The sequence below is a fragment of the Oncorhynchus masou genome, chromosome 11 (genome assembly GCF_036934945.1).
Source record: "Oncorhynchus masou masou isolate Uvic2021 chromosome 11, UVic_Omas_1.1, whole genome shotgun sequence".
Classification (NCBI taxonomy): Eukaryota; Metazoa; Chordata; class Actinopteri; order Salmoniformes; family Salmonidae; genus Oncorhynchus; species Oncorhynchus masou.
The window spans coordinates 36,243,816-36,259,612 of NC_088222.1; the positions used below are offsets into that span (position 1 = coordinate 36,243,816).

Sequence of the window (15,797 nt, forward strand, 5' to 3'; positions counted from 1 at the left end):
TGAGTTTATGGTTTGAAGGCATTTTCACCCCTATTGGATCACATTCTAATATTATTCTGTTCAAATTAGTACTATTCAAATGCTATGAACAGTATATTTATGAGCAGTATAAATTTGCTTCCTGCAACACAAACTCAAAAACGTTCTGTGACACTGTAAAGTCCATGGAGAATAAGAACACCCCCTCCCAGCTGCCCACTACACTGAAGATAGGAAACACTGTCACCACTGATAAATCCACTATAATTGAGAATTTCAATAAGCATTTTTCTACGGCTGGCCATGCTTTCCACCTGGCTACTACTACCCCGGTCAACAGCACTGCATCCCCCACAGCAACTCGCCCAACCCTTCCCCATTTCTCCTTCTCCCAAATCCAGTCAGCTGATGTTCTGGGCTGCCTCTCCTTCCAGTTCTCTGCTGCCAATGACTGGAACGAACTACAAACATCTCTGAAACTGGAAACACTTATCTCCCTCACTAGCTTTAAGCACCAGCTGTCAGAGCAGCTCACAGATTACTGCACCTGTACATATCCCATCTATAATTTAGCCCAAACAACTACCTCTCCCCCTACTGTATTTATTTATTTATTTTGCTCCCTATTATTTCTACCTCAACCTTACACATTATTCCACTGCAAATCTACCATTCCAGTGTTTTACTTGCTATATTGTATTTACTTCGCCACCATGGCCTTTTTTTGTTGCCTTTACCTCCCTTATCTTACCTCATCTGCTCACATTGTATATAGACTTATTTTTCTACTGTATTATTGTAAATGAGAACTTGTTCTCAACTTGCCTACCTGGTTAAATAAAGGTGAAATAATAAATAAAATAAATATATCGCCATTAAAACACTGTATCAGTGGCGTGCATTCAGCTGAAACTTTTTCTCCACAGAGAGGAGCTGGAGGGGGTATCTGGGGACTGGTAGCCAGAGTGATAACGATGGGGAGCAGGTGTGCGCAATGATGGTTGTCAGGTGTGCGTAATGTGGGTTGTCAGGACTGGTGGTTAGTAGACTGGCGATGTTGAGGGCCAGAGTGGGAGTTGGCGTGACAGCACCCACTTCCTGGCGCATGGCTCCAGCTGCAGGATGGACTCAACAGCGCTCCTCTGGATTATACCCTTCCCAGTCCACCAGGTACTGGAGCAGACCCCACGATGTTTGGAGTCTAGGAGGGACGTGACGGCATAGGCGGAGCTCCCATTGATGTCTTGGGGAGGTGGAGGAGTGTTGCTAGGGATGGCAACAGCCAGGGGACCAGGAACCATTGGCCTGAGGAGGGAAACCTTGTTGACCCTCCGGAGGACCTTGAAGGGGCTGACTTGAAGTGAGGCTGACTGTGACTCCCTGTTTCTCCATGAATGCTTTCCATACCCATGATGTGAATAGGATGCCATGATTGGAGATGATGTCCTTCCTCTGGAAGTCCATAGTGCCGGAAGACCTGCTGGAACAGTGCCTCAGTGACCTGGAGAGCGTTATGGAGAAATGGGAGAGAGGGATAAAAAAGCAGAAATTAGAGAATCTGGCAACAACAACCATAATAGTAGTGAAACCCTCAGAAGAGGTGAGATCAGTGATGAAATCAATGAACAGATGAGACCAAGGCCGCTGAGACACAGGAAGGTGAAGGAGTGTGCTGGGGAGATTTAGTTTGGGCACATAGCGAGCAGAAGTTGACATAGCGAGCAACGTCCTGTGCCAAGGTGGGGCCAGCAGTACTTTCCGGAGATGCATTGAATAGTGCAGGCGATATCTGGGTGTCCAGCGATGAGGGATGTGTGTGCCCAAGTCAACAGCCGATCCCTTATCACCGTGGGAACGTAGGTATGCTCTGGAGGACAGATAGCAGGCGCGGGTTCCCTCTCCAGAGCCTGGCGAAGGTCCCCATCTACGTCTCAAAGCACAGGGGTAATGACTCTGGAGGACGGATAGCCTGGGGCAGCAGGGTAGCCTAGTGGTTAGAGAGTTGGACTCGTAATCGAAAGGTTGCAGGTTTGAATCCCCGAGCTGACAAGGCAGTTAACCGACTGTTAACCCACTTGGCCATCATTGAAAATAAGAATTTGTTCTTAACTGACTTGCCTAGTTAAATAAAGGTAAAACAAACTCGGGAGGAAGGAATTATTGGTGCACTCAAGACAGGAACCTCTCCTGAATCGATGAGACGGGACAGGGCATCAGCTTTGATGTTCTTTGAACTTGGGCGATATGACAAGGTGAAGTCAAATCTAGTGAAGAAAAGGGCCTACCTTGCTTGCCGCGGGATCAGCCGCCTCGCTGTCTGTATTTACTCCAGGTTCCGATGGTTGGTGAGGATGAGAAATGCGCCCTCCAGCCAGTGTCTCCACTCTTCGAATGCCAACTTACCACCTAGAACTCCTGGTCACCGACATCATAGTTTCTCACTGCAGGAGATGGTTTTCTTTATTCTTTTATTAATTATATTTTTTTACCCTTTTTTCTCCCCAATTTCGTGATATCCAATTGGTAGTTACAGTCTTTTCCTATCACTGCAACTCCTGTACGGACTAGGGAGAGGCCATTTGTCCTCCCCGAAACACTTCTTCTTCACACTGCTCACTTAACCCAGAAGCCAGCAACTCCAATGTGTCGGACGAAAGACCGTATAACTGGTGACCATGTCAGCATGCATGCGCCCGGCCCACCACAGGAGTCACTAGAGCACGATGGCACTAGGACATCCCGGCCAGCCAAACCCTCCCCTAACATAGACAACGCTGTGTCAATTGTTTGTCACCTCATGGGTCTCCCAGTCGCTGCAATACAGCCGGGGATCGTAGTGATGCATCAAGCACTGCAGTGCCATAGACCCCTGCGCCACTTGGGAGGCCCACGGAAGTTTTTGAGTAGTATGCACATGGATACAATTTCTGTGGGTTACCATGACGTTGGGACAGGACGGCCCCAACGCCCACTTCTGAAGCATCCACCTACACCATGAAGGGCAACGTAGGATCTGGGTGTTTCGGCAACGGGGTGGAGGGGAAACGTCCATTCAGTATACGGAAGGCCTTATCGGCTGCTGGACTCCACACCAACTTATGGGGACCACCCTTGAGGAGAGAGGTGAGAGGAGAAGCGATAGAGCTGAAGTTCCTAATGAAGCGGCAGTAGAAGTTAGCAATCCTCAAAAAATGTTGTAGCCCCTTTATGGTGGTTGAGACTGGCCATGACCTGATTGTATCGACCTTCCTCTTCTTTATCGTCACTCCCTGTGGACTGATCTGGTATCCTAAGAAGTAGAAAGCGGCCTGATAGAACTGCCACTTCTCCGCTTTCACATACAGGTGATTCTCCAGGAGGTGTTCCAGGACTACTCTGACGTGGGTGATGTGATCCTCCAAGGTGGCCCTCTTGACTACAAAGAAGAAGCCTGCTAATGCAGGGGAGGTGGACATAAAACCCTGTTGGTGAACCTCCTGGATGTGCTCCTCCATAGCCTTGATTTCAGCTTCTGACAAAGGGTAGATGTGGCTGCACGGAGGCGCAGAGTCTGCAAGCAGGTCGATGGCACCGTCCCAAGGGCGATGAGGAGGGTGAATGTGTCAAGGACTTGGGGCTGGATCTAATCCATATAGCGGAAGATCCGTGTTAAAATTGAAGGTTGTTTATGATTGAGCTGACAAATGCAGCATTTACAGTGAATCAGTGAGGAAGAGGCAAAATCTGTTCACGCGGGATTACAGCGATAAGCAGACTTTTTTTTACAAGCATGCCTTTGGGATGACGTCTCCCACTGTTAGAGCGGAGACAAGACCATCTCATCATTATATACAGTATCTCTGCGTGAATGTGGTCTCCACGAGCTCGGGAACAACTCTCCCTTAGAACCTACTTCTCTGGTTTTAAACGGCCTACGGTATGTGGCATTGATAAGTCAGAAACATCAATTCTAGCGTCAAAATTGACTACAAAGTGTAAATAGGATAATATTGGTCATAAAGTAAGTCTTGTCCAAAACAGTTTTGTGAGCAAGTTCATCACGACTTACTGGAGGGTTGGGTATGGATTACAATCATGCCCACTTGCCCAGTGCCCACTGACACGAGAGAAGCAGCTGTGCTGATTGTGCTCTACACCATAGTCCTCTCCAAGCTCATCACCAAGCTGTGGACCTTTAAAAAAATATAGCTGATATGGCTGACTTGCTTAAGCAAATGTGATTTCTACTGACAATCGAGATGTACAAATTATGGCTTAAGGGGACGACAAGCGGATAGGAGGTAATTTCGCTTAAGACATGAGCGGGCTAGGACGGACGTAGTCAATATAACTATTTGTTCAGCACTTTTGAAATGTATAGTGACAGAATTCAGAACATGGGCCGTTCTTACAGTATTCTCCCTGCACACAAAGTCAGAACCATAGAATAAAAAAAGGGAGCATATAAGCAGACAATGAAAGCTTTTACAATATTAGATTAATACATTTCTCTAAAACAGGCTATAGGCTACATATGCACCAACAAATCAGAGCAGTATGCTAAGTTATGAGGGGGAAAGGGACCAAATTATTAGGGTGAGGCACATGGGCTACTAACAGCTTACTACGCAACATACACTTAGTATTACGTTCTTAGCTACAGTATACATATCTCTCTAGCATATTACATAATTTATGCAGTAGCATACAAGCCCTTTTTGGACTCACCTTGTGCTGTTCTCACTTGAACAGGAAGGTGGCGCTGCGGTCCATCTTGTGGGAAAATTTGTCATCTAAATTTGTCTTCAAAGTCTGGCATTCACTTGATTTATGGTGCTTTCAAGACAACTGGGAACTATGGGAAAAAATAAAGGTTGAATCATGATATCAGTGATTTTCAGTTCTAGAAAGAGGACCGTATTCCCGACTTGGAATTTCGAGTTTGATTACAGTTCAAAACGTATTTTCCTATTAAGAGCTTGTTTTTTCCCGAGTTCCCAGTTGTCTTGAACTCACTGATGTCTGAGACTTCCCAGTTCCGAGTTTCCAGTTGTTTTGAACACAGCAGAAGTAATGCCGGATTGATAGCATGGCCAATGTATTCAACCTTTTAGGCTAATAATAGCCTAAACAAACCGCTATAGCTCCGTCTTTACATGCTTGAGCCAACAATATCTTTGCATATATTGTTGAGCATTTGACACTATAGGAAACGCACTACAATGCAAAACCCAAACTCTTTTACCAAACTAATTTGATCCAAATCAACTTCCACCAGCAGTGCTGACCTCCTCTGTCCTGCGTTTTTCCCTGTGTTGAGATGGCCAGCTATCTTATTCCCTGTCCTTGAGCTGACATAACTGCAGTGCATCAGTTCCCCCTTTCAAACAGGGAACCCATCCACACTGAATGAAAACATTTTTTTCCTGTAAATTAACAAAGATGCAAACAACTCATTCACTCATAATGTATTCAACATTTTCTGGCTAATGGTGTATGTTTATCCTTTTAAGTTTGGAAAAGAGGCCCTTAAACCCAGACTTGGATCACACACCCACTCCACTGAATAGCAGGCTAGTGATTGCTTTGCAACACTTTCAGTTAGCCACTGATTCCATCCAAACCACTCATTGTTGAATTTGCGATTTCCAACTTGTTGTGTAAGGTTTATGTCCAATGGCCGATGAGCACCACTAAATTTGATCTATAATTTCTCTTCATATGACAAGGATTGAAAAGGATTTGCCTGTAGATTGTCAACTTGATTCAAGATGATGACTGCTTGTCTAGCTTGCTAGCTTAGATTTTTAAATTATGATGTTGACATGTTCAATCCAATCATAGCTATGGTAGATATAAAGTGATTTGACGTCATTTTATCTGTGGCCAATGACCTTGAGCCTTCTTGGATGGACACTTCTAATGTAACTATTGTAGCAACAAAGCGGCTTCATTTCAAATAAAATAAAATAAATGTTTTTGGTCACATACATATATTTAACTGATGTTATTGCGGGTGTAGCGAAATGCTTGTGTTGCTACCTCCCAACAGTGCAGTAATATCTAACAATTCACAACAATACACACAAATGTAAAAGTAAAATAATGGAATTAAGAAATATATAAATATTAGGACGAGCAATGTCAGAGTGGCACTGACTAAAATACAGTAGAATAGAATACAGTTTAAAATGTACATGTGAAATTAGTAAAACAGTATGTAAACATTATTAAAGTGACTAGTGTCCACTATGAAAGTGAGCAGTGATTCTATGTCTATGTATATAGGGCAGCCGGCTAGTGATGGCTATTTAACAGTCTGATGGCCTTGAGACAGAAGCTGTTTTTCAGTCTCTCGGTCCCAGCTTTGATGCACCTGTACTGACCTTGCCTTCTGGATGACAGGGGGGTGAACAGGCTGTGGCTTGGATGGTTGATGAACTTTTGACCTTCCTGTGACATCGGGTGTTGTAGGTGTCCTGGAGGGCAGGCAGTGTGCCCCCAGATATGCGTTGGGCAGACCGCACCACCCTCTGGAGAGCCATGCGGTTGCGGATGGTGCCGTATCTGTATTGAAAGACTCAGGTGAAGGCCAAATTACAGAGGAGGAACTGCTTGAGGCAATTGGGGCCTTTTAAGGATGGGAAAACTCCATGGCTGGATGGCATACCAGTGGTATACTCAAAGAACCATTATTGGCTTGTTTTAACCACTCCTATATAAATGGTAGATTATCAGACACGCAACAAGAAGGTCTGATATCATTATTACTAAAACAGGACCCAAGTGGTATATATAAAGATCCAGTCCATTAAAAAAATTGGAGACCTCTTACACTTCAGTGTTGTGATGCAAAAACCCTAGCAAAATGCTTGGCACATAGAATTAAAAAAGTATTGTCAGATATTATTCATCCTAATCAGACAGGTTTTTTACATGGGCGATACATTGGAGATAATATAAGACAAGTACTGGAAACAATAGAACACTATGAAATATTGGGGACACCAGGCCTGGTTTTCATAGCTGATTTTGAAAAGGCTTTTGGTAAAGTACGACTGGAGTTTATATATAAATGCCTAGAACATTTCAATTTTGGGGAATCTCTTATAGAATGGGTTAAGATTATGTATATTAACCCTAGGTGTAAAATAGTAAATAATGGCTATCTCAGAAAGTTTTAAACTATCTAGAGGAGTAAAACAAGGTTGTCCACTATCGGCATATCTATTTATTATTGCCATCGAAATGTTAGCTGGTAAGATCAGATCAAACAATAATATTAAGGGATTAGAAATCCGTGGCTTAAAACCTAAGGTCTCACTGTATGCTGATGATTCATGTTTTCATTTACAACCACAATTAGAGTCTCTCCACGGCCTCTTAGAGGATCTAGATACTTTGGCTATCCTCTCTGGATTAAAACCAAATTATGATAAATGTACCATATTACGTATTGGATCACTAAAAAATGCACATTTTACATTACCATGTAGTTTACCGATTAAATGGTCTGACGGAGACGTGGACATACTCGGTATACAAATCTCAAAAGAAAGAAATGATCTCACTCCAATACATTTTTATAGAAAGTTAGTAAAAATAGATAAGATCTTGCTACAATGGAAAGGAAAATACCTGTCTATTTGTGGAAAAATCACCCTGATTAACTCTTTAGTCATATCACAGTTTACCTATTTGCGTATAGTTTTACCTACACCTAGTGATCTGCTCTTTAAATTATATGAACAAAAATAATCAATTTTATTTGGAACGGCAAGCCAGATAAAATTAAAAGGGCCTATTTATATAACGAATATGAATTCGGTGGGCAGAAATGATTAAATATGAAAGCATTAGACCTCTCACTAAAGGCATCAGTCATACAAAAGTTATACTTAATTACAAACTGGTTCTCCAGTCAATTGGTACAAATGTCTCATCCTAAATTTAGGAAGGGCCTTTTCGCCTTTATTCAGATTACACCTGCTCACTTTCGGTTGTTTGAAAAGGAAATAATCTCCAAAATATCTTTATTTTTTAAAAAAGCCTTAGAAAGTTGGTTGCAATTTCAGTTTAATCCACCTGAAAGGACTGAAAACAAATAGTACAACAAATATTGTGGTTAAATTCAAATATACTAATTGATTAAAAAAACTGTATTTATCGAAGAAATTTTTAAAAAAGGTATAATTTTAGTGAATGATATCATAAATAGGACTGGTGGAGTTATGTCACACATGCAGCTAACACAGACATATGGAAATGTCTGCTCTACCCAAAATTACAACCAATTAATTGCAGCATTACCACAAAAATGGAAGAGGCAAGGAGAAGGGGGGGAAAGTAAGGAACTTGTATGTCGGCCCTGTATTAAAGAACATGAATGGTGAAAGAAAAGTGTGATAAATAAAAACATATACCAAGGACCAAAAAACTTATAGCTGTGCCATATAAATTGCAAAATAGTTAGGATGAGATTTTCGATTACCCATTCCATGGCACATGGTTTATGAATTGATACGCAAAACAACGCTGGATTCAAAACTTCACATTTTTCAATATAAATTACTATACAAAATTCTTGCAACTCATAGAATGTTATATATATGGGGTATACAATCTTCCCAGCTCTGCAGATTCTGCTGTGAGGAGGCAGAGTCATTAGATCATTTATTTTGGTATTGTCCATATGTAGCTCGTTTTTGGTTTTAGGTCCAGGAATGGCTGAAGAATTGCAACATTTGCCTAGAACTAACGCTACAGATAGCAATACTGGGTGCTTTGAAAAGCCATAGTCAATCAATCAATAATATAATAATTATTTTAGCAAAAACATGTATTGTTAATTTACAATCTGTAGAAGCTATGAGAATAGGTAGGTTCAATTATTTTGTGAAGCATCACAGCACAGTTGAAAAATATATGGCAAATAGAAATCTGAAATGGCTGTTGTTGAGAGATAGATGGGAGGGGTTGAGTGGAGATGAAGGGTGGGACTAATAACAAGATAAACAATGTAAAGCATACGAGATCTGTAAAATGTATATAGGTTCGGAACTTTTGTGAAATAACATAGTTACAAATAGAAATCAAACTGGATGGACATCAGAAATAGAGGAAGGACTAAGAACAAACAAGAGAGAACTATTGTAAAGTAGACTGTCTGTAAAATGTGTATAAGATGTATAAATTGAAGGTAAAAGCAGAAGTGTTTATTGGTTTACTCCAATTGGGGGATCGGTGGTAGGGTTTGTGGGGAATAATAATAAAGGTATCTTAAAAAAAAGTATGTATGTCTATATAGGTATGTGTATATATGTATAGGTATGTGTATATATGCGTATATGTATGCATGCGTGTATGGATATATATATTTACCAAAAACATATGGGGGATTGGAAATGATGCAGACAATTACATTGGAAGCAACATTCTTTCCCCAATATTAAGCTGATCCATCCACAATTCCTGACATTTAATCCTAGTAAACATTCTCTGTCTTAGGTCAGTTAGGATCAACACTTTATTTTAAGAAAGTGAAATGTCAGAATAATAGTAGGGGGAATGATTTATTTCAGCTTTTATTTCTTTCATCACATTCCCAGTGGGTCAGAAGTTTACATACACTCAATTATTATTTGGAAGCATTGCTTTTAAAATGTTTTACTTGGGTCAAATGTTTTGGGTAGCCTTCCACAAGCTTCCCATAATAAGTTGGGTGAATGTTGGCCATTCCTCCTGACAGAGCTGGTGTAACTGAGCCAGGTTTGTAGGCCTCCTTGCTCACATATGCTTTTTCAGTTCTGCCCACACATTTTCTATAGGATTGAGGTCAGGGCTTTGTGATGGACACTCCAATTCCTTGACTTTGTTGTCCTTAAGCCATTTTGCAGCAACTTTGGAAGTATGCTTGGGGTCATTGTCCATTTGGAAGACCCATTTACGACCAAGCTATAACTTCCTGACTGATGTCTTGAGTTGTTGCTTCAATATATCCACATGCATTTCCTTCCTCATGACATCTATTTTGTGAAGTGCACCAGTCTCTCCTGCAGCAAAGCACCCCCACCACATGATGCTGCCACCCCCGTGCTTCACGGTTGGGATAGGTGTTCTTTGGCTTGCAAGCCTCCCCTTTTTTCCTCCAAACATAAAGATGGTTATTATGGCCAAACAGTTCTATTTTTGTTTCATCAGACCAGAGGACATTTCTCCAAAAAGTACAATCTTTGTCCTCATGTGAAGTTGCGAACTGCAGTCTGGCTTTTTTATGGCGGTTTTGGAGCAGTGGATTCTAACTTGCTGTGCGGCCTTTTAGTTTATGTTGATATAAGACTCGTTTTACTGTGGATATAGATATTTTGTACCTGTTTCCTCTAGCATCTTCACAAGGTCCTTTGCTGTTGTTCTGGGATTGATTTGCACTTTTCGCACCAAAGTAAGTTTATCTCTAGGAGAAAAAACGCGTCTCCTTCCTGAGTGGTATGACGGCTGTGTGGTCCCATGTTGTTTAAACTTGCATACTATTGTTTGTACAGATGAACGTGGTACCTTCAGGTGTTTGGAAATTGCTCCCAAGGATAAACCAGATTTGTGGAGGTCTACAATGTTTTTTCTGAGGTCTTCGCTGATTTCTTTTGATGTTCCCATGATGTCAAGCAAAGAGGCACTGAGTTTGAAGGTAGGCCTTGAAATACATCCACATGTTCACCTCCAATTGACTCAAATGATGTAAATTAGCCTATCAGAAGCTTCTAAAGCCATGGCATAATTTTATGGAATTTTCCAAGCTGTTTAAAGGCACAGTCAACTTAGTGTGTGCAAACTGGCCAAGATAAAGCATAGCAGTGTGAACAGACAACACAGAGTTACACATGGAGTAAACAATTAACAAGTCAATAACACAGTAGAAAAAAAAGAGAATCTATATACATTGTGTGCAAAAGGCATGAGGAGGTAGGCGAATAATTACAATTTTGCAGATTAACACTAGAGTGATAAATGATCAGATGGTCATGTACAGGTAGAGATATTGGTGTGCAAAAAAGCAGAAAAGTAAATAAATATAAACAGTATGGGGATGAGGTAGGTCAAATTCGGTGGGCTATTTACCGATAGACTATGTACAGCTGCAGCAATCGGTTAGCTGCTCAGATAGCAGATGTTTGAATTTGGTGAGGGAGATAAAAGTCTCCAACTTCAGCGATTTTTGCAATTCGTTCCAGTCACAGGCAGCAGAGAACTGGAACAAAAGGCGGCCAAATGAGGTGTTGGCTTTAGGGATGATCAGTGAGATACACCTGCTGGAGCGCGTGCTACGGGTGGGTGTTGCCATCGTGACCAGTGAACTGAGATAAGGCGGAGCTTTACCTAGCATGGACTGGTAGATGACCTGGAGCCAGTGGGTCTGGCGACGAATATGTAGCGAGGGCCAGCCGACTAGAGCATACAGGTCGCAGTGGTGGGTGGTATAAGGTGCTGTGATAAACTGCATCCAGTTTGCTGAGTAGAGTGTTGGAAGCTATTTTGTAGATGACATCGTCGAAGTCGAGGATCGGTAGGATAGTCAGTTTTACTAGGGTAAGTTCGGAGGCGTGAGTGAAGGAGGCTTTGTTGCGGAATAGAAAGCCGACTCTAGATTTGATTTTATATTGGAGATGTTTGATATGAGTCTGGAAGGAGAGTTTACAGTCTAGCCAGACACCTAGGTACTTATAGATTTCCACATATTCTAGGTCAGAATCATCCAGGGTGGTGATGCTAGTCGGGAGTGCGGGTGCAGGCAGCGAACGGTTGAAAAGCATGCATTTGGTTTTACTAGCGTTTAAGAGCAGTTGGAGGCCACGGAAGGAGTGTTGTATGGCATTGAAGCTCGTTTGGAGGTTAGATAGCACAGTGTCCAAGGGCGCCTCGTCTGCGTAGAGGTGGATCAGGGAATCGCCCTCAGCAAGAGCGCCATCATTGATATATACAGAGAAAAGAGTCTGCCCGAGAATTGAACCCTGTGGTACCCCCATAGAGACTTCCAGAGGACCGGACAGCATGCCCTCCGATTTGACATATGGTACTGGTACTCACTGGATATAGTGCCATTCAAATATTGTATTCCTTGTGTTACTATTTTTATTTTGATTCTAATGTTTTACCTCTGCATTGTTGAGAAGGGTTCATAAGCATTTCACGGTTGAGTCTACACCCGTTGTATTCAGCGCATGTGACAAGTAAAGTTTGATTTGATATCAGGTGCGTGCGCGTCTATCCAATCATAGTAAGAAGTGTGCAACTGCAGCCCTCAATTCAGGGTGTTGCTGCATGTCTTCATTCCTGCATATGCAGGAACCCCTCTTTATACTTCTATTGGTCAATTTTTAAGCTATGACTCCAGTACATAGGCGGGAGGCAGTGGTGCTCCAGAGCAGTAGATGGCGGTAATGAACCATAACCTTGGATGCCAACTGTCAATAAACCCCATAGAAGAAGAGGCACGGGTAACAATGGTAGCTAGCTATAGCAAGTACTGGTAGAGTGTCTTTCGCCACCTGCCTGTTGGGCACGGTTTTCTCCGGTACAGAGCAGGTGGGAGGCAGGGTGGCACATGGTGTCACTAACTAGCAAGCTACCACATGGTGTCGCTCCTGCCTGCTGTGCTGGTGGCAGGCGGGGTTGACCGGTAGACAATGTCCTTGACCCCAGCCTTCCGGGCACTGTTTTCTCCGATACACAGCAGGTGGGAGGTGAGGGTGAAACAGTGTGCTAGTTAGCTAAATAGCACATGGTGTTGCTAACTAGCAAGCTAGCTAGTTAGTTAGCACACGGTGTCGCTCCAACCTCCCGCCTGCTGTACTAGCGGGAGGTGGAGGGCAACCGGTAGACTGTGTACTTCGCCCCTGCCTGTCGGCACTGTTTTCCCGCAGTGCTGTTAATGATGGTGAGGGCAGGTATTTGGCAGCTGGGAGTGAAGGACACTGTCTAATCCCAATAGCTAGAAAATGAGGACTCCGGTACACAGCAGGTGGTGGTGAAAAAACTCAGATAATACTTTTAATTACCTTTTGACCCACATTCAATGTGGCACACAAGCAGGAAGACATCGTACTCATGAGGGGATTCATGAAGGAACTAATGGGATGCCGGGGGGGGGGGGAGTTTCCAGATGCAGGAACGCCCCGAACTGCGGGCTGCAGCTGCACTCTATTGAACATAGCAGCCAGAACCTCCAGACAGTGAGACAGACCTGCCCATTGCTTAGTGACTCAGAGTTGTTTACATGAGACAATACGTTGCCAATGTCATGTTGAAATAATCATTGGCCCTAAGCCCTTCATGGAGAGGTCATGTGATAGTGTCAATCACTCAAGTCACTTTTTGGGGAAAAATTAGAATTGAGACAGAGTGCACTTGTATTCCAGCTGCAACTTGTCAATATTCCAAAACTCATTTGTGAGAATCTTATTTCCCCCCGCAACCTGTTTTATAACATGATTCCCTATGAAACAATGCCAGACAAACACATATTCTGGTGATCGATAGTGAGACAGTTGTAAAAAAACGAAACGGCACTTAAGCTTATTGTAGCCTGGCTGTTCTAAACTCAGCAAAAAAAATAAATGTCCCTTTTCAGGACCCTGTCTTTCAAAGATATTTCGTAAAAATCCAAATAACTTCACAGATCTTCATTGTAAAGGGTTTAAACACTGTTTCCAGTGCTTGTTCAATAAAACATAAACGATTAATGAACATGCACCTATGGAACGGTCATTAAGAGACTAACAGCTTACAGACGGTAGGCAATTAAGGTCACAGTTATGAAAACTTAGGACACTAAAGGGGCCTTTCTACGGACTCTGAAAAACACTACAAGAAAGATGCCTTAGGGATGCTACAAGGAGGCATGAGAACTGCAGATGTGGCCGGGGCATCTGGCCACATAAATTGCAATGTCCGTACTGTGAGACGCCTAAGACAGCACTACAGGGAGACAGGACGGGCAGCTGATTGTTCTCGCAGTGGCAGACCACGTGTAACAAGGATGTAACACCTGCACAGGATCGGTACACCCGAACATCACACCTGCGGGACAGATACAGGATGGCAACAACAACTGAGTTACACCAGGAACGCACAATCTCCACATCAGTGCTCAGACTGTCTGCAATAGGCTGAGAGAGGCTGGACTGAGGGCTTGTAGGCCTGTTGTAAGGCAGGTCCTCACCAGACATCACTGGCAACATTGTCGCCTATGGGCACAAACTCACTGTCGCTGGACTAGACAGGACTGGCAAAAAGTGCTCTTCACTGACGAGTCACAGTTTTGTCTCACCAGGGGTGATAGTCAGATTCACGTTTATCGTCAAAGGAATGAGTGTTACACCGAGGCCTGTACTCTGGAGCGGGATCGATTTGGAGGTGGAGGGTCCGTCATGGTCTGGGGCGGTGTCTCACAACATCATCAGACTGAGCTTGTTGTCATTGCAGGCAATCTCAACGCTGTGCGTTACAGTGAAGACATCCTCCTCCCTCATGTGGTACCCTTTCTGCAGGCTCATCCTGACATGACAATGCCACCAGCCATACTGCCCGTTCTGTGCGTGATTTCTTGCAAGACAGGAATGTCAGTGTTCTGCCATGGCCAGCGAAGAGCCCAGATCTCAATCCTATTGAGCACATCTGGGACCTGTTGGATCGGAGGGCTAGGGCCATTCCCCACAGAAATGTCCGGGAACTTGCAGGTGCTTTGGTGGAAGAGTGAGGTAACTTCTCACAGCAAGAACTGGCACATCTGGTGCAATCCATGAGGAGGAGATGCACTGCAGTACTTAATGCAGCTGGTGGCCACACCAAATACTGACTGTTACTTTTGATTTTGACCCCCCTTTATTCAGGGACACATTATTCCATTTCTGTTAGTCACATGTCTGTAGAACTTGTTCAGTTTATGCCTCAGTTGTTTAATCTTAAGTTCATACAAATACTTACACGTGTTAAGTTTGCTGAAAATATACGCAGTTGACAGTGAGAGGACATTTATTTTTTTGCTGAGTTTATGTGCCTGCTAGCTACTACTTGCTAGCATCATTGACAAAAAGAGTTGGAACAAAGGACTCTTTTCAATCTGCTGAAGCGTTACAGATTCCACTATATAAATGTAAAGGTAATTTCCCATTGAACCAACATATGCAGCGTTTACCGTGAATGCAGTCTCTGTTAAAGCAGAGACTGCATGCAGCCTTTTAAATTTCAATCATGCAGTAAAGCTGAACTTCCACGATGTGGATTGAATAGAGCTAGCTAACAAGTGATTTTGGGCACTGATAAACAGCTTGTAGCTTGTGCTTTACGATAGTTTGAAAGCTTGCAGATGAGGAAGTTGTAGACATGTTATTGAATACACTGACTAGTTTTCATGCATTTTTCTACTTGAGAATTACTGCATCAAACACCTTAGCTAAATGTAAAATAGCACGACTATGACCTCCTCGGCAAAAATGTCAAAATTAATTACACATTTCTTGATTTATCTTAGATTAATTCTCACTATTTTAAGGAAGTGGCTATGTTGTTGCAACGGCGACTCAGGAGGGACAAACAACAGTACATGCCAGGGTTCGATATGTGAACATAACACACATTGACATCAAACCACACCCCTAAGACAACTCTTGGCTTCAGTCATCACCGCTAGCATTTCTTAATGAGTAATCTTCAAAACGAGGCCAAATCAGGAAGTGCAGTTTCACTTTAAATTTCAATGGAGTTATAATGGAGTTACAATGGAGTTACAATGGAGTTATAATGGAGTTACAATGGAGTTATAATGGAGTTATAATGCCGATCTT

General features: G+C 42.7%; 1 protein-coding gene across 1 annotated transcript; it reads right to left on the bottom strand.

Annotated features, from left to right (window-relative positions):
* Window positions 1–2,966: 2,966 nt before the first annotated feature.
* On the bottom strand, window positions 2,967–3,473 carry LOC135547865 (uncharacterized). Its single transcript, XM_064977086.1, has one exon. The coding sequence runs from the start codon at window positions 3,471–3,473 to the stop codon at window positions 2,967–2,969; it is 507 nt and encodes a 168-aa protein (XP_064833158.1).
* Between the last annotated feature and the right edge of the window lie 12,324 nt (window positions 3,474–15,797).